This window comes from Falco rusticolus, chromosome 13 (genome assembly GCF_015220075.1).
Source record: "Falco rusticolus isolate bFalRus1 chromosome 13, bFalRus1.pri, whole genome shotgun sequence".
Lineage (NCBI taxonomy): Eukaryota > Metazoa > Chordata > Aves > Falconiformes > Falconidae > Falco > Falco rusticolus.
The window spans coordinates 474,992-493,554 of record NC_051199.1 but is presented as its reverse complement, the minus strand read 5'-3'; the positions used below and the strand labels follow the sequence as shown (position 1 = coordinate 493,554).

Below are 18,563 nucleotides of genomic sequence, written 5' to 3'. Positions count from 1 at the left end.
TGGGGACAGGCTAGCCCCAAGCTTCCATTGCATCCCATGCTACCAGAAGGTACTACGGTCTTGTCGTATCTTCCAGAGACGCGTTTGCTCCTGTAATACATCCAAGCCAAGCTGGTTCCACCCCAGAGCTCCAAATCCAGCGCCAGACACGCTGAGAACACAAACCTGACAAACAGAAGCTTTACTTCAATATCCCGACCTGTCTCCAAGTAAGGAACAGGATAATTTAGGAAAACACTGATCGAGGATGGCCTGTTTTGCTTCTCACTTGTGTTTTCTTAATTATTGTTATCCATGGAGATAACTGGAGCATTCCCTCGTTCCTTTTCTATTTCTAGCCTGAGTGATATCCCTGGTTGCTTGCGGAAAACATCCGGAATATTGCTTATCCAAGCCTGATGTGCTTCTAACTGCAGGGATGGAGCAGAACGAGGAAAGGTGAAAACAAAATAGAGCTGGGACCGGAGACCTCACCCTGTTGATTCCTCCCGCCGCTGTTGGGACGAGGCAGTTAGCAAAGCCTCATGTAAAGACGCTGCCATGTCCCAGGCTTCCATGAAAAGGGCTTTTTTTTTTCAGCCACCAGGTGAGGGAAGCGTAACTGCAGCGTAACTCAATAATGCTTTTGGCATCGTGATGCCCGCACCCTCCATCTCCCAGCTAAGCCCCGAAAACAAATCCGCTCTGCTTTGTACTAATTGAAGAAAACATTCAGCAAGCAGCTCATAAACACGGTGTCAGCTCGCATTACACAAAATTAAAATTCTCAGCCCCTCCAACACCAGGAATTCCTAAAGAGGCTGGTTTTAATATTGCCTGAATCCGTTTAAGTCAAGGTAATATTGTTTGGGTTGCCATAGGAACAAAATACATCTCCATTGCTGGCAGTGGGTTGCAAGGAGGCTTGGGAGGCTGTGCCGCGGCCGCGGCTGCACGGTGTCTGGAAGCGGCTGCCTGCGGAAACAACGCTGAGGGACAGGCTGAAAAATAAGCGGGTTCTCAGGTTCGTAATGAAAAGCGCGTTTAGGAAGAGCAGCGACACAAGCCAGAGCTCTGCCTGCTCCCGGAGCAGCAGCAGGACCACTTCAATGCACCTGCAACTCACAACGACGACACCCCGCTTCTTTCAGAAAGACCCCTGGCCTGCCTGATCCTTACAGCCCACTTCTATTTTGTCCAGGTCCCCCTGTGTCCTTAAGACCTCCATTTCCCCCAAATCCCACCTGAGTTTGATTTCTGTTTGATATATCCTTACAGGAGGTGTGATAAGGCTGTCGGCTTTTATTCCTGTGAACAGTCGGAAACCATCCAGTGAGCAGAGGCAGGTGTGTGCACGCAGGAACATGTCCCTCATCCTTCTTCGTGAAGGGTGGCGAGGCGCTGGCACAGGTTTCCCAAAGAAACTGCGGATTCCCCATCCCTGGAAGTGTTCAAGGTCAAGTCGGATGGGCTTTGAGCAACCTGGTCTGGCAGAAGGTGTCCCTGTGGCAGCGGGGGTTGGAACGAGATGATCCTTAAGGTCCCTTCCAACCCACCCCGTGCTATGATTCTATGACTCTTACCAGCTTGCCTTAAGTTAATTACCTTGGAAAATAATAGAAATTTGATTTTCCTGCCGGGGGATTGCTCACCTGGCTGGAAAAAGTGTCAGCAGCCGGAAGGCGGGTGGGCTTGGAAGTGGGAACGTCTCTGGGAATTCGGCCATGGAGCAAGTAGGATGGTCGCTCCCAAGTCGGTGTTGTGAGAGAGGCTTGGGGTGACAGGGACCGGTCCTGGCAGCTGGTTCTTCCCATGGATGGACACGCGTGGCCAGAGAACCGGCGCTGGGGGCAGGAGAGCTGCCTGGCAGCCGGGGCCAGCGCACCTGTACCATTCACCAGCTCCGAGACGGCATGTGTCACCTAAGCCAGGACGGAGGTGGATTGTCTCTTAGAGCTTTGGTGCTGGGCTGGAGGCCAGGGTCGCCAGCTGCCCACGCTTTCCTTGCCCGGAGGTATTTGACCCCTCTGCAGAAAAGGCTGAGCGCCTGCAGGAGCACAACCGGCACCACCCAAAAGTCCCGACGCTATTTCCCCCTTCCTCTTGGATGCCTGGACACCACGGTGATGCCTGGCGGTCTGAAGCTTGCTGAAATCTTGGTCCCAGCAGCATCTTGTAGCAAGGAGTGACATACCCTGTGAAAAACTATCGCTTTATTTGAGACCCTCCCCCTGCCTACAGCTTCACTATCTTCTTTTTACCATGAACTCCTTGCTTTGCTTTCTAAGAACAACATTTTTTTTTGCGATTATTTTCTCTTTTTTCCATTTAAAAAAATACTGGTTTTTGTGATTGATTTCCCCCCAAGATGTTCAGCAAAGTTGCAAAGTGTGGAGCAGCGAGAAGAGGAACCACCTGCATCCCTCTGGCTTTTGCCCACAGCCGAGGCGCTTTCAGATCTTTCTCCATCTTTTCAGAGGGTTTTATGGACTTCGTTCATCAGACTTTAGTCCTGGTAAAAAACACCCCCAAACTCTCCGTTAATCCTGGCAGAGCAGCCGTGTTGGAGCCGAGGGCATCGGTCTCTCGGCCGATGGCTCTGGAGAAGCGGCCACCCGGCTCCCAGATGGAGCTGAGCTGAGCAGTGACTTGTTTGAGAACCTCTCTGACCCGCTGTGACACGGAGAAGACGCTGACCCAGGCCTGGGAAGGGTAATTTGGCAGGCATACGATTGTCTCGATGGGATTAAAAGGTGTTAATGAAGCAAGGAATTAAGCTGGGAGGCCTGTGCTTGGTGAAACGAGCTTATTTAGTTAGGGTTTAGTCAAAATGAAGCAGTCCAGGCTTAAGCGAGGTCTGTTTACTTAACATTGAGCTGCCAAATCCATTGTTGCTGTCTGAAATATTGCAGTGGAACTTGCAAAGCCCCTTTCCAGATTTTGGGCTGGGGGCTTGACAGGGAAGGGAACACACAAGGGAAACGAGGAGGCTGCGGCGGCACAATATGCGCTTTCATTCCCGACTGCACCAGCCATTTCCCCTGGGTCGGCGATACAGAGCGGCACCAGGGGGGAAAAGAAATTTTCCTTCTGCTTAATTTCTGACTTTTCCCAGCAATGTTTGGGTCGGAAAGAGGAGGAGTCATTTGGGGGCAACAGTCACCTTTGCTCTCCGTTGCCTCCAAAACTCTTTGCGGGGTTACATGGGTAGATTTATGGCCAGAAAGGAACTTTGTGATCATGTCATTGTGCCTCTTGTCAGAAACTGCCGAGACTCAAACTTTTGCAAACCTCTGATGTGAACCTGTACGCCAGAAAAGAAATCTTCAGAAGTCAAAGATTACCAAAGCCTGCTGCCTGCAAAGTTCTCCCCCGAGGAGTGGAAAAAAACCCAAATTTAAAATAACAGGCGTTAGTCACCTCGCTTAAATGTTTCTCTAAAAGGCAGAGGGATGAGGTAAGAGTCGAAGAGCCACCATCACACTGCTGCCGTTGCATCCTCACTGCCACACAGCGTGAACGACCCAACCTTCTCTCCCCACCCCTGGAGATACCCCTGGAAATACCCCTGGGAAAGGATGAGGGCAGCACCACGGTTGTGTGGAGCAGGATTTGGGGATGGAGCATGCAGCCAAGAGATCTCCCCGCAGTTTTGCATCTAGCACCGTGAGCAGCATTTTGTGTCATCGCCCTGGGTTCTAAAGAGTAGCCAAAAAACCCTGCGTCTTGCAAGCGTGGTCCTGCTTGGCTGGACCCTGTAAATGCCTTTGGCATCCACCAAGGTAAGAGGTGCAAGCTCTGCTCCCTGGGCTTGATTCTGTTCCTGTCAGCGGTGAAAACACGCTGGGAAAAATAATAAAAAAAAAAAAAGCCAACCGCTAACGCCGCCGAAAACCTAAACCACAAGCAAAACAGAAAAGCAAAACAACACCGAAGAGGTTCCCAAAGCCGGAGAGATTCATAAATATTAAAGTGACACAAGTGAAATGCTACTGAAAGATTTAATACTCTGCTGCTGCTCTGTCCCTCAAGGGGTTAAACCCCCCACTGCGAGGATATTACTGCCAGCACGGTGGCACTGAGCCATCACCATATAATCTGATGAACTCTTTTATTAAATTTCACAGGCCTGTCTTCTTTATTAAAATCTCCCAGAATTCATAGGGCGTCTGTCATATCACTGCTGAATGCTAACAAAAAATGTGGGTTGGGGGTTCTTTTGGTGTTTTTCCTCCCCCCCCCCCCCCCCCACACACACACCCCCAACATGCTTTTCCTTGAGTACTGCCGGGGAGGGGTTGTGCTGGGGTGTCTCTGTCAGGTGGGAAGGACGGTGGGAAAATACAGTGGGAGAAGGGGGTTGTGTGGTTTTGTGAGCGTGTACCCCCCCAAAAAAACATCCCACTCCACCGCCGTTCCCTGAAAAGCTCGGTGGAAGGGAAAACGGGTCCTAAAAATGAGTTTTACCCGTCTTGGTACCCATCTGGTGCTTGCTTTCCCAGTGGGACCGCTCGGGGCATTGCAGCCCTTCCCAAATCCCGCTGTCCCCCACGCCAGGGGCTTCTGCAGTGATGGGAACCGCGTGGCCACCCAGTGCAAGGACCGTGTTCGCTGGGTATTGTTGCTCTCGATGGGAGCTGGTATTCCTCGCCGCTCCCGAGGAAGAAACCGAGCAGGCTCCTTCCAAACCCATCCAGAACGGAGGGACGGCGGCAGTACGCGTACCTGGAGCCATTCCCTCCTGCCCTTCCCTTCCAGCTGCTAACACTGCACGAACAGCCTGGTTGCCTTGCGCTCCCAGCCCTGCCGGAGCTCCCCTAAGCTGAAAATACCCCCCCATCGCTGGGGGGATGCGGTGGAGGGGGTTTCAGCGTCGGCATTGCCCTTGCCTTGCCAGGCAGAGGGAAAGATCTTCCTGCTCTGCTCTAATCCCATGCGAGGCTCGCTCGGAGCTGGGGGAAGATGGGATTCAACCGCTGGATCTCTCCAGACCTGCGCTGGACTGGAACTAGGCTGCAGCTTTGGGTTTATTCTTTTGAGAGTGTATTCTAAATGCTTGCTTTTCTTTTTTTTTTTTTTTTTTTTTAATATTTCCAACAGATCGTGGGAGCCCTGAGCCGAGCGGGGATGGGCACACGCTGGGCAGGGGCAGCATCTATTTCTCCGGGTTTAACCCGTGCAATTTCCCGCTCAACTCTCCTGGGGTCCTGCGCTTGGTGCTTTTTCAAGGATACTCTGCATGCTGTCGGGAGCAAAGCCACTTGCCAGTGCAGGAGTGAGGAGGTGGGTCCTGCCCCCAACCCACCTGCCCACCTCTTCTTTTTGAAATCGTTTTCTTTTCCCAGTGCAGAGAGCTGGTGTCATGCCTTGGCAAGCCACCCCGCTCACAAGCGGGCTCTTCCTCCACGCTGAAGCTCTTGGGAAGCTTCAGCCCCTGGTTCAAAAAAAAAAAAAAATGGGAACTGCACCTGGATGGGGATTCCACCTCTGTGGGAAGAGACAAAATTTCTGGCTCTGTATCACCGAGACAGCACCTTCCCGCTCCCCCCCTGAGAAGGGAACCGTCGGCTCCTTTCTTTCTCCTCTTTTTTTCCACCCTCTCCGCTCAACAAGACGCGAACCAAGAACTCGCTCCAGGTCCACAGGTTTCAAGTTGGGAGTTCTCAATTCATATTGATTTTGCCCTGCCTTATTGCGCGGCTCCGGGAAGCCTCCACATCTCCATTAGTATGCCTGGCAGGAGAAGGCTTCCTTCGCTTAGTAGCTAGGGGTGATATTACCCATCCTGATAGTATCCAAACTCAATATCCTGTTTCTCCTTTTCTCATTTCCTGTTTTCAGGTCTGAATGCCGGCGTTGTCACAGCGAGAGGGGGGAAGGCAGGGGGGAAAGAGAGACAGCAGGACAGTGTGTGCACGGGAGAGGGAGGGCTGGCGGTGGGGGTATTGATGGGGGGAGGTAGGAGGGCTGCAGACACTTTTATTACAGATTTAATAATGACAAAAGAACATCATTAAACATTCATTAGAATTATTTAATTAAATTTTACTTTGGGAAGGGGGGGCGGGGTGGAGAAAGAGATTAGATATGATGTAAAAAGCAATATTGATTGAGAAAAGAACAAGCTTGGGAGATGCGATTTAAATTAAACACCGCGCTCTCGCCCTCTTCTCGCTGTTGGAAAGGAGGGAGGGGGCGTGCGGGGGCACGGGGCACCGTGCCTGGCCAGGGCTGCTCCTGCCTCCAGGAATGACATTTAGCTCCAGCCCGTCCTAACCTGGTGACCGGAGCCGACTTTCCTGGCAAAACGCCTCTGGTACCCCCTGGAGCTGAGTTGGGCCAGTGATGAGCTGGAGGTTGGCACTTGGCCATTAAAAAATGTTGTCCCTGTCTGTGCCCTGCTAGATTTTTTGGGAAGTTCTGGGCATATCCCCACCGTTCCTGTTGTGATTTAGGAATAACAGAGCATCCTCACTGCAAGGGTTCAAAATAAACCCTCCTTTTAAGCAGGGCTCATTTTAGAAAGTATTAAAATGCTCGGGCAAAAGAGCCGTGGTCCAAGAGATGACCAGGGCAATATTTCAGCAAAAAATAAAAATAAAAATAAAAATAAAAATAAAAATAAACCTGCATTAAGGATTGAGAGAGGTACACCAGGAGCAACCTCCAGAAAACAACTTGGATTTAAAGTTGCCTTAGCGAGTGATCTACTACAGAGAGCACGCCAAGCTAACACTGTCAGCTTTGCGATCCCTCTGCATAGATGCTCCTGACCAACGTACCAGTCCAATATAATCCAGATTTTAAGAAATCTAAAGAGATTTTTTAAGCAGTGAAAGCTTTAAGCTGTCAATGGGAACCCACCGGTGTAAATCAAGAAACCAGCTGACTTCACTGGGAGGTCTCCACGTACAGACCAGCCTGACTTGGGATGGAGGGGGTAGGAATAAAGAGAAGGGAAGGGAAAAGTTGTGAGAAGAAGGGAAAAATAAAAAAAACCCAACCAAGCCAAAGCCTCAGGGAACAGGTCACAAACCACAGCGTGGAAAGCACTTAAACCGTGCCCCAAAATCTACCCTGGCACTGCAAGGGAATGACGCCGCTTTTTGGAATGAACGTCACCCATTTAAAAGCATATTGTTAATTAAACTTCTGCATATTTTTTTTTTTTTAACAGGTCAAGCTGCTTTTTAGCTTCATCTTTCTCCTGGCACCAGCAAAACCACAGCCAGGAATTGGGAAAGGGTTTTGGGATGCTGCTTCCCCATGCCAGGCTGACCAGCTCCGATATTACCGCATCGGCAAGACCCTGATAATGGAAATAAACTCTGTGAGCAGTCAAAGATGTGTGAAGCTGCCACCGAGATAGTTAGGATAAACTATAATTAACCACATTTAAGCTTAATTGCATTAAGGGGGGGTGGAAATGAAAGCTGGAAGCAGATTATGGATCTGGTTTATAATTCAATTTGTGCAACAGCTAGGAGAGAAGAGGCCACATTCTCCAGCGGCGTGTTAGCAACGCGGGAGTCACGGAGCTACTAGAGCTCTGGAGATGAGCAGTGAGCAGGAACAGCGGAGGGAAAGAGGGGGAGAGGATTGGGAAGCAGGAGGTAGGAAAATACCTGGGGAGAAAGATGGGAGAAAGACTTAACCCTGACTTTTAGGGTTCTGTGGGGCACCAGCCACGCTTGTTCAGCGTTGCCACCTCTCGCCCTTGTTTCTTTAGCGTCTGGTTTCACGCAAACTTCTCAAAGAAGGAGGTGGAGGACGAGGAAACGGGGTGATAGATGACGAGTGCTGCACTTGCAGTGTTAGACACGTTTGGTAATAAAGGCGATGTGCTAACAGGGGGACAGCAGCACCTCTGTGCTTCATAAATCACTTTCCCTTAAATCCTTGCCATCAGTCGCGCCAGCCGTGGGCTTTCCACTTTGGTGCAAACCCTTTGCCGAGACCAAGTGCCTGGAAACCCCTTCTGCTGGACCCTTCCTAAACCACTGCGGATGGAAAGAGAGAAGAACAGGCTCTGGGCTCCCCGGCCACGCTCCAGGCATCTCCTAGTCTGGGAGAAAAGTGTTTTTCTTAAAGCAGTAACAGTTCAGGGCTCCCCGTCGGGATGCTCGTGCTGCAGGGCAACAGCTCCTGCCCGCCTGCCTGCTGCTCCCAGTGCCACAGCCCTGGCACGGCTGGAAGCCTGGAAACTGGCTCCAGGAGTTTATTTCTGGCACCTTTGCCTTCACGCCTGCCCTCTGGTGGTCCCTGGTTCTGGACTGAGAGGGATGCTGCATCCAGAAGTGGGAGCACGTTCCAGCCTCCCACCCTTCGGAGCCTTCGAAACCATCAGAGCCCTTCCCGGCACGCTGCTTGAGGAGCTCTGGCGCTGGGAAAGTCGATGGGGTGGCGTGTCGGCATCCCTGCAAACAAGCTGCAGCGCTCGGTGCGTGCAGGTAACATCCAGACCCCGCTGCAGCGGGAGGAGAGATGCTCCAGGCACCGCCAGGGGAACGGAGGTGCCGGGATGCGAATAGCATCCGAGATGCTGGGATGCCAGTAGCATCGTCACCCTGAGCTCTGACCCTGCTCCGTGCCCGCTGGCCCAGCCTTCAGCAACCCCCACTCCTCACCCAGACACCGGGGCAGGAACCTGCCAGCCCAACTGGGGCTGTGCTGGCTCTAAACCCGGTTTGTCTTGGGGCAACACCGGCAGCGCACAGCGAACCCTCAGCCTTACCCCACCGCCGAGCAAACCTACCCCTTCCCCAGCCCAGCGAACTGTGGCCAGCCCTAGAGCAAGCCGGGGGGGGCTCTGCCAGCTCCCCGATGGCAAGGTAAAAGCTGTAGCCCGTCTGTCAGCGCCACGCTAATTAGCAAAGCCCCGCAGAGCAGGCTCTCCATCCCTGCGCTTCCCGGAGGCTGCTTGCCCGCTGGACCATATCCACCTCCCCCAGCCCAGGTGCCAGGTGGCAGCATCCTCGGTAGCTGTGTTGTGCCCATAAAGTCTGGAAGGGATCAGAAACCTCTTTCCCTGGAAATCCCGAGTTGGATAAATATAAATTGGATAAACCCTTGGCACCCACCCGATTGCCAAGGTGTATCTGTGTGCTCTGGCGTGGGGGGGGGACAGTCCCTCAAATTATGGTTGTGGACTCTGATACCTGCATATTTTTCCTTTCCCTCATCAGAAGAGAAAGCCAATTCTTTTTTTCCAGGCAGGCACAGCTGGAATGAGATGCTCACAGGGCTCTGGATGCTGGATGGTTACAAAAACTCTGCCCAGGAGTAGCATGAAAGTTGGTGCTGCGGGATCCAGGAGAGACTCGAGGCCATGGGACACGAAACACGGAAGGAAAAAAAAAAAACCAGCCCAAAAGAGAAAAAGACTATCTATCCAAGTAAATTACATTTAATTACACTAGAAAAATAATGTGCCACCCATAAAAAATAAAAGTTCTTCCTTCCCCACGTATTTCCCCCCCTCCATTGGAAAAAGAATCCAACGGCAATGGGGAACAGACAGCACGTGGTGGCTGGTTTCTTAATCACGCTCAAGGCGCATCTGCATATTTCTTTCATTTTGCAGTGATTATAGAGTTAGTGTTTAATTTCCTGGGCCCTGTGAACAAACCAATGCAAGGGAACAGTGAGAACTGGGGTAGGAATAGCTTTGTGTAATTAACATCATTAATCATCAGCCGGGCTTCGCTCTCAGTGGGAGACAGGGCTCAACCACCCGCCCGACAAGGAAGGAGGAGATCCTTGGGATGGGGAAAAAGGCAGGAGGGATCCTGCAGGATCCCCATCTGTGGGATGGGGTTGGTCACTGAAGCTGGGGGGAACTGGTCCCGCTCCCCGGCAGCATCCCACCCCGTCCAGGGAGATGCGGAGCTGCAAACACACCAAAAGGACCATCCCAAAAGGACCCCGGGCTCCTTCCCCAGCTTCAAGCTTCCCACTTTTTGCACGACTGAGGTCCTGCCTGGTCCTCACTGGTGGACCAACCTCCCCAGTTTGGAGGAGCGAAGCGTCTACCAACAGCTGCAGATGCTCCTCGCAGGGCCAGCGCCAAGCACCCCTCGCCCTGTGAAAGGTGCCACCCAAGGGTGCCCGGACTCAGTCCCATCACCCAGCCCGGAGGAGCTGGAAGGAGTTGCCAGCTCTTTCCTTCCTCCATTCCCTCATTTCCCCTCTTGTTACTGGTGGAGGTCCCCGCAGGGTCTGCTCGGCGGGCACGCGGGCTCCATTCATCACTGCCTCGTCAAGGGGGCTCATTATCTCATTTATTTGCTCCCTTTCCAGAGCGCCGCCACTTTTCATTACCTCTCTCCAGCCTGATGGAGCGGGGGGGCCAGGAGAAGACATGACTCGGGGGGGGGCACCCCATTGCTCAGCAGACAGAGAAGCTGCCTGTAGTGGAGCAGGAGGGACGGATCCTGCCTGCTCCGGAGCATCAGGACTGGGATGCCCAGCAGAGGCAGGAGCAGCGGCGCTTGGTAAAGCCAGGTGGGACAGGCAACCAGAAGCGCCTTTGTAAGAGCAGCAGCTATCCTCAGCTCTTGCAATCCATCACGTTTTGTCCTCGAGTCCCTCTTTTTCAGGTTATAAATACATCTCAAGCACCATTTTTTAAAGCCCTCATACTGGGGAAGCACTCCGATAATTTCTGAGCTGCCTATAACCCAATGTCCCGAATGCAGCAAAGGGGAGGGAGAAGCTTTTTTACTTAAAAGCCCAAAAAATCCCACCACGAGAAGAAAAAAAAAACACCAAACCACAAATTCTTCTGGTTTCAACACCAATTTCATCATTTCTAGGGTCTGACTCCTGCTCCTGGAATGCAATGGGGTTTGCACACAGCGCCTGGGCTCGCTCTTGACCACCTCCCATCCCGGCTTCTGCAACCCAGGAGATCTTTGCTGGGAGAGGAGCCCTCCCCCATGGGTTTAAACATTAACCAGCTTGCTCAGAAGAGTTGCCAAGGGGCTCGCTCTGGGTCAGTCCCCAATATTTGGGCAGGGAGGGTGTCGCTCCCTTGGGCAGGGAGGAGCAGGGCTGCTAGCTCCTCCTGGGCTGCACCACGCTGCTCCTGGGGATGCACAAAACTCGGTCCCCTCCACGTCCCAGCCATCGCCTGTGCCCCCACCTTACTCCACCTGATGAGAAAAGCCAGCTAGTTCCCATTTTCCAGCAACTCCATTTGTATCGCATCACTCGCCTCTTCGCTGGGCTTTTCCTAACCTGCACAACCCCTAAAATTGCCCAGAATGGTCCAAGGTCTCCACAGGATGATGCTGGATGTCACTCCAGGCTACCGAAACGGCCATTTGGCCACCGTGCACCAAAGAGTCTGGTCTCGGGGGTCCGTGTTTCCTACCTCTGCTCTCTGAGCATCCCTGCTCCACATGCCGGAGCAGCGGAGGTTATCTACGGCGGGTTTCAAAAGGCAAATGAGCTGCTCTGGGTTCAGCAGGATCCCCCCAAACTTTGCCCCCCCCAAACCTTGGCCACCCCAAACTTTGCGTGGGCTTTCAACCCCACTCGTGGCTTGGCAACATTATCTCAAGTTGAAGTGCAGGGCTGGGTTCTGCCCAGCTCGCCCAGCAAGGATGAGAACAGCTCTGAGAGGATGCTCGAAGGGATGCAGGCAGAGCCCACGGCTGGGATGCGATGCTCAGACCCCTCCTCAACCTTCTGGCCTCCATCCTACAAGCAGATGGAGAAGCCAAAGCGATGCAGGTAAGGAGCAGGGGACTGTGAGGGTGCTCGGAGGACTCGGTCCGTGCTCAGCTGTGCCGGTCACGTGCCGGCAAAACGCTCGGCAATGGAGAAGCTGCAAGTCAGGTTCGAGCCAAGTTCACCCCGTATCTCGACCGAGAGGACGAGCAAATCAGCTCCACATGGGCAAGAGGAGAGCGCGGAGGAGTGGGGGAAGGCTGCCAGCGCGAGGCTGCGGTTCAGATCCCTCCTGACAGCTCCCCCGGCAGCCCCCACATCGCCTGTCATTCCACAAAACAAACTTCAAAGTAAACAAGGCGCCCCGCACCCGGCCGTTACAGCCACTCTATCATTGCTCAGGAGGATTTTTCCTTCCTTCCTTCCCCCCCACCCCCCACCCCTTTTCTCCCTCCCCCCCTTTTTTTTTTTTTCCCCCGAGCCGTTGCATTGCCACAAGCTGCCCGGAGCTGGATTTACAGGGCAGGTGCCTGAGCAAAGCGCAGGAGAGCTGGCTGGGCCCCCGGCAAGAGGGGAAGAGGAGAATTTCACAAAACCCTTCAGATGGTGGTTTTATAGGACAGGGACGGCAGAACAACATCCATCTTCGGGCTTAACATTTCATCTCCAGCCCAACAGCCCGTTCCTTCCCCCACGTTCAGCTGCAGCTGCTGGCTTATCTCTCCATTAAAGCATTTTCCTCTTTATTGCGCAGTTTCACATGAGAAGGAATAAATGCCAGATGGGTCTCCCCGCCGGGTCACCACGCCGCAGCCCAGGGCGACACGGGATTCTGCAGCTTGGGATTCATCCTCGGCCAAATCCAGGAACTTTGGGAAGTCAAGGCCAAGCATAAATACTCCGGGGGATAAGATTTCCAAGCGGGAGGACTGAGACTTTGCCTCCCTGGAAATTCCCATGGTGAAGGCACAAAGGTGCTGAGCCTTCGAAAGCGCCCGAAGCACTAGCTTCCAAAAGGGGTTCAGGAGCTGGAGACCCTCAAGGGGGTGGTTTTGGAAGGGCGGTGAGATGCTTCGGGGCACAGAAGGGGGATGGAACAGAGCGTGCCGGGGGGCTGCAGCCCTGCAGCTGCTGGGAAAACCAGAGTGACCCCAACACGACGGCCAAAAAAGCAGCGTTGGAGGCTGAGGTCTCTCCACGTGGAAATGCCGTCACTGGCCTCGGGTCAGGCACGCGCCCGCCCGGAGGAGGAGACGATGCTTCTCACATCTCTTTGCAAAGATGTTTTGAGCTGGTTACTCTTAACCACAGCGGTCAAACCACCCCCATCCCCCACCCAGTGCCTGGCTCCTGCCTACCCGCACAGCAGCCCAAGCCAAGACCCTTCAGGGGTCCAACTCCTCTGCTTCAAAGCACCCAGGGACCCTCACCCTTCGCCAGGATGTGGGTGCCACAGTGCTCAGCCCTTCCCTGCCACGCCAAGCAGTGGCTTTCCAGCTTCCCAGTGCCTTCCCAGCACCTTCCCAGCACCTTCCCAGCTTCCCAGTGCCTTCCCAGCTCCGTGCCCCTGCCTCTCCCAGCCACCCTGAAGAAACAGGCAAGCCATGGTATTTTTATTTCCATCCCCATCGCTGCCAAGCGCTTGCATCAGTGGCTCTTTTTTACCAAGCGCAGGGCAGATAAGATTGCAGCGTGGAGTCTTGAGAGGATGCTGCCAAACTTCTGGAAATCGGTGGAGCCTCTTCCCAGCATCATCCTCAGATGCCTCTTTGTTCCCTCACCAGCTCTTCCCAGCAGCACCGGCTGCAGAAGGTCACAACTTCCTTTTCCACATGGGTTTTCCAGGAAGCAGCGTTGTCCCTCCACTAATATTTCAGTGGAAGGTTTGACACGGGAGAGACGAGCGGGGAGGGAGCGCGTGGAAGTGGTTTGTGTGGCATGGGATGAAGCAAGGAAGCATCACCTCAGCACCAGCCACTGACAGAGCCCAGCCCAGCCCTTCGGTGCCATGGCATTACTGGAATCGCCAGCATCTGTGGCGACCAGCAGTGACGTCGGGGAGCTGCCGAGCTCCGAGGGGCTCCCTGTCCCAGGCGGGGAGAAGCTCACAGCGTTTCCCAATGGATCTGGAGTTTGCCAGAGCATCATTGTAGTTATTTAGGTCCCTCACCAGAGGCAGAAGGAAAGGCAGCAGCCTTGGAGCCATCCCCTTCCTAGGAGCCATCCCCTTCCTTGGAGCCAACCCCTGCCTTGGAGCCATCTCCTGCCTTGGAGCCATCCCCTTCCTTGGAGCCATCCCCTGCCTTGGAGCCATCTCCTGCCTTGGAGCCATCCCCTTCCTTGGAGCCATCCCCTGCCTTGGAGCCATCTCCTGCCTTGGAGCCATCCCCTGCCTTGGAGCCATCTCCTGCCTTGGAGCCATCTCCTTCCTAGGAGCCATCTCCTTCCTTGGAGCCATCTCCTGCCTTGGAGCCATCTCCTTCCTAGGAGCCATCCCCTGCCTTGGAGCCATCTCCTTCCTTGGAGCCATCTCCTTCCTTGGAGCCATCTCCTTCCTTGGAGCCATCCCCTGCCTTGGAGCCATCTCCTTCCTAGGAGCCATCCCCTGCCTTGGAGCCATCTCCTTCCTTGGAGCCATCTCCTTCCTTGGAGCCATCTCCTGCCTTGGAGCCATCTCCTTCCTTGGAGCCATCCCCTGCCTTGGAGCCATCCCCTTCCTTGGAGCCATCTCCTGCCTTGGAGCCATCCCCTGCCTTGGAGCCATCCCCTTCCTTGGAGCCATCTCCTGCCTTGGAGCCATCTCCTTCCTTGGAGCCATCCCCTTCCTTGGAGCCATCCCCTTCCTTGGAGCCATCCCCTGCCTTGGAGCCATCTCCTTCCTTGGAGCCATCCCCTTCCTTGGAGCCATCCCCTGCCTTGGAGCCATCTCCTTCCTTGGAGCCATCTCCTTCCTTGGAGCCATCCCCTGCCTTGGAGCCATCCCCTGCCTTGGAGCCATCTCCTTCCTTGGAGCCATCCCCTGCCTTGGAGCATCCCTGCCTTGGAGCCATCTCCTTCCTTGGAGCCATCCCCTGCCTTGGAGCCATCTCCCTGCCTGGAGCCATCTCCTTTCCTAGGAGCCATCTCCTTCCTGGAGCCATCTCCTTCCTTGGAGCCATCCCCTGCCTTGGAGCCATCTCCTTCCTTGGAGCCATCTCCTTCCTTGGAGCCATCTCCTTCCTTGGAGCCATCCCCTTCCTTGGAGCCATCCCCTGCCTTGGAGCCATCTCCTTCCTTGGAGCCATCTCCTTCCTAGGAGCCCTCCCCTGCCTTGGAGCCATCCCTGCCTTGGAGCCATCTCCTGCCTTGAGCCATCTCCTTCCTTGGAGCCCTCCCCTGCTTGGAGCCATCCCCTTCCTTGGAGCCATACTCCACTGCCTTTGAGCCATTCTCCTTTCACTTGGAGCCATGCTCCTTCTTGGAAGCCATCTCCTTCCTTGGCGCCCATCTCCCTTCCTTGGAGCCCATCCCTGTCCTTCGGAGCCATCTCCTTCCTTTGGAGCCACTCCCTTCCTTGGAGCCATCTCTCCCTTCCTTGAAGCCATCTCCTTCCCTTGGAGCCATCTCACTGCCGGGGAGCCATCCTCCTTGCCTTGGAGCCCATCCCCCTGCCTTGGAGCCAATCCCCTGCCTTGGAGCAATCCCCTGCTTGGAGCCAATGCCCTCCCGCTGCAAGGTGGACAGAGCCACAGCCGGTGTGGGAAGCAGCTCTGGTGTTTCCAGCCATGATCAAAGTTCTCCGTGCCGAGAGATAACCTCCAGCATGCTCGCCCCTGCCCCCGGCTCCATGGAGCGATGCCACTTGCCTTGTGCAGCCAGACGGGAGGCTGCGGTGCTGGCTCATCTCATTCAAAGTCCTGCTCGGAGGAAGCAGATCCTGCACTCCCTTCAGGTTCTTCCAGCTTATCTCTTGTTCCTCAGATGCTGAAGGAAAGGGGGTGGCCAGCAGATGGGCTCCCACTGCTCCGGCTCACAGCTGTCAGGGATCAGCCTTAGGGGAAACAAGGGGCTGCTTGTGCCACGTCACACACACCCCCACCCCCCAAAAAAAAAAAAAAAAATGCCACTTGGGGCTCACGGTGGCCACCAGGGAAGGCAGAACTGGGGAGATGAGGCTGTCCTTAGAGGGAAGCCCCTCTCCCTGTCCTCCCAGACTCATTTCCAGTGGCTGCTCTGCTGCAAAACGTGGGGGTGCCCAGACCAGCTCCCTGGGCTGCCCGATGCCCCTCGGGAGAGGACGTCACCGGTGCTGGAAGGAAAGCGAAGGGTGAAAGCTCCACTTTTTCAACCAGTGAGGGCGACAGGGTTTGCCAGTGGCTACAGAGCCAGGCAGTGGCAGAGAGGAGATTTTTCCATCCTCTGTTCACCTCCCAAATGCGTGAGAAATGCTCAGAGAAGCACCTGAGCTGCTTTGGCAATAAAAGTGCATTTATGACCCACTAAAGTCAAAAAAACCCTTCACTGCCTTAGTGCTGGGGCAGGATGCAACCACGCCACCAGCGAAGGTGCTGCTGACACTTCTCCCATCTCCAGCGCTGCAGGAGTTTTGCAGGCAAAGCTGATAAATTTATCACGATAAATCGAGAAACCTGACATTTCGGAGAATGTCACCTGCAGCAATAATTGTATTTTATCAAATCACACAGCCCAGCGATATGCTGTCCTACAGCCCCTCCAGGGTTTTTTGTTGTTGTTTTGGGTTTTGTTGGAACAAAAAACCATCCCCACCACCACAACCCAGCTTCCCGCTCACGAAGTGCCCCCAGCCCCTCCAGCTTGGTGGGCCGCTTCCCTCTGGTCAGCTCCGTTTGGATTCACTGAGCACTCAAACGCCACATTCGATCTAAGCAATTAAAGTCCTGTAACAAGCGGAGGAGCGCAGCCGCCCGGTCTTCTGCTGGATGCCCTAGCAAGGTGTTCAACAGCAGATGAAGTTGGACAAGATGATCCTTGTAGGTCCCTTCCAACTGAAATACTCTTTTCTCTTGCCTTGCCTTCTCTTGCCTTGCCTTGTCTTCTCCTCTTGTCTTCTCTTCTGTTCTCTTGTCTTCTCCTCTTGCCTTGTCTTTTGTCTTCTCTTCTGTTCTCTTCTCTTCTCTTCCTCCTCTTTCTCTTCTCTTCTCTTCTCTTCTCTTCTCTTCTCTTCTCTTCTCTTCTCTTCTCTTCTCTTCTCTTCTCTTCTCTTCTCTTTCTCTTCTCTTCTCCTTTCTCATCTCTTCTCTTTGTTCTTCTTTCTATTTCTATCCTATTCCATTTATTTTGTTCTTTTCTATATTATTCTATCCTATCCTATCCTATCCTATCCCATCCCATCCCATCCCATCCCATCCTATCCCATCCCATCCCACCCCCCCATCCCATCCTATCCTATCCTATCCTATCCTATCCTATCCTATCCTATCCTATCCCATCCTATCCTATCCTATCCTATCCCATCCTATCCCATCCTATCCCATCCCATCCCATCCCCCCCCATCCCCCCCCATCCCATCCCATCCCATCCTATCCTATCCTATCCTATCCCATCCCATCCTATCCTATCCTATCCTATCCTATCCCATCCTATCCCATCCCATCCCCCCCATCCCCCCCCATCCCATCCCATCCCATCCCATCCCATCCCATCCCATCCTATCCTATCCTATCCCATCCCATCCTATCCTATCCTATCCTATCCTATCCTATCCTATCCTATCCCTTTCTATCCCATTTCTATCCTGTTCCAAACACTTGGTGATGCCGACCCTCCTGAAGACACGGGATTGCCATCGCGAGCAGCGCAGAGCCCGCCACCCTTCCATGGCGAAGACAGGCACAGACGTGTCCTCCCCCCCCGCCCCCCCCGGCCACGAAAGCATGCAGAGCTCGCCAGCAGCTCCCAGGTACGGTTGGGGGACATGGGGACATGTCTACGGGGGCAGCGTGCCCGCTCCCGGCCGCGTCTGGTCTGTCCTTCACCCCACGAGCAGGGAGCAGGACCTTCCCTGCCAAGCAAAGCTCCTCGGGGTACATCTGCCGGCCCAGGATGACAAGCGCTTTCATCTCCTGGGTGGCCCTGGACATCCCTATTTCCTGGAACAGCATCCCAAGAGCCAACCGCTGGTGCTTCCCTCCTCCCCAGCCGACAACTCATCCCTCCATCCTCTTCATCCCGGCCACGCCACCACATGCGACCGAAGCGAAGCACTTCTGTCCCCATGCGGGACATGCTGTGCCCATGGTCACCTCACCAGCCTATGTGCCACCACCATGCCCCTGGTCACCTCACCAACCTACGTGACACCACCACCACGCCCCTGATCACCTCACCAGCCTACGTGACACCGCCATGCCCTTGGTCACCTCACCAACCTACATGCCACCACCATCGCCATGCCCTTGGTCACCTCACCAGCCTACGTGCCACTGTCACCGTGATGCCCCTGGTCACCTCACCAACCTACGTGACACCACCACCGCCATGCCCTTGGTCACCTCACCAACCTACGTGACACCACGATGCCCCTGGTCACCTCACCAACCTACCCACCATCGCCACTGTGATGCCCCTGGTCACCTCACCAACATATGTGCCACCACCACCACCGTGCCCCACCGCCCCCCACCCTTCTCGAAACACCTCGAGCCTCCACCACAGCCAAAACCGAGCCAAGAGGGATGGCAAACCCAGGAACAAGTGGAGGACACTTACTTCTCGTAGTCGTGCTTGCAGTAGAGTTGCCGGTTGCGGCAGTAGCAGGTCCCGGAGAGCGGCTGCAGGCAGACGGTGCATTTCACGCAGCCCTCGTGCCACGAGCGCTCGTTGACCCGCAGGAGGAACCGGTCAGAGATGGGGGTGTCGCAGCCAGCGCAAACCTCCCGCATTTTGGAAT

General features: G+C 54.4%; 2 protein-coding genes across 3 annotated transcripts in view; one reads left to right on the top strand and one right to left on the bottom strand.

The window, feature by feature from the left end:
* The window catches only part of CHCHD5 (coiled-coil-helix-coiled-coil-helix domain containing 5), a 23,425-nt gene extending 13,977 nt beyond the window's left edge, over positions 1 to 9,448 (top strand). The window contains exon 4 of the mRNA XM_037407481.1: positions 7,157 to 9,448. The gene's annotated coding sequence lies outside the window, so the exon portion shown is untranslated. The remainder of the gene's footprint in view (positions 1 to 7,156) is intronic.
* The window catches only part of LOC119156991 (LIM homeobox transcription factor 1-alpha-like), a 24,720-nt gene extending 6,157 nt beyond the window's left edge, over positions 1 to 18,563 (bottom strand). For both annotated transcript variants that reach the window (XM_037407476.1, XM_037407475.1), the window contains exon 1: positions 18,383 to 18,563. In XM_037407476.1, the coding sequence (XP_037263373.1) occupies positions 18,383 to 18,555 (173 nt within the window). In that variant the 5' untranslated portion in view covers positions 18,556 to 18,563. The remainder of the gene's footprint in view (positions 1 to 18,382) is intronic.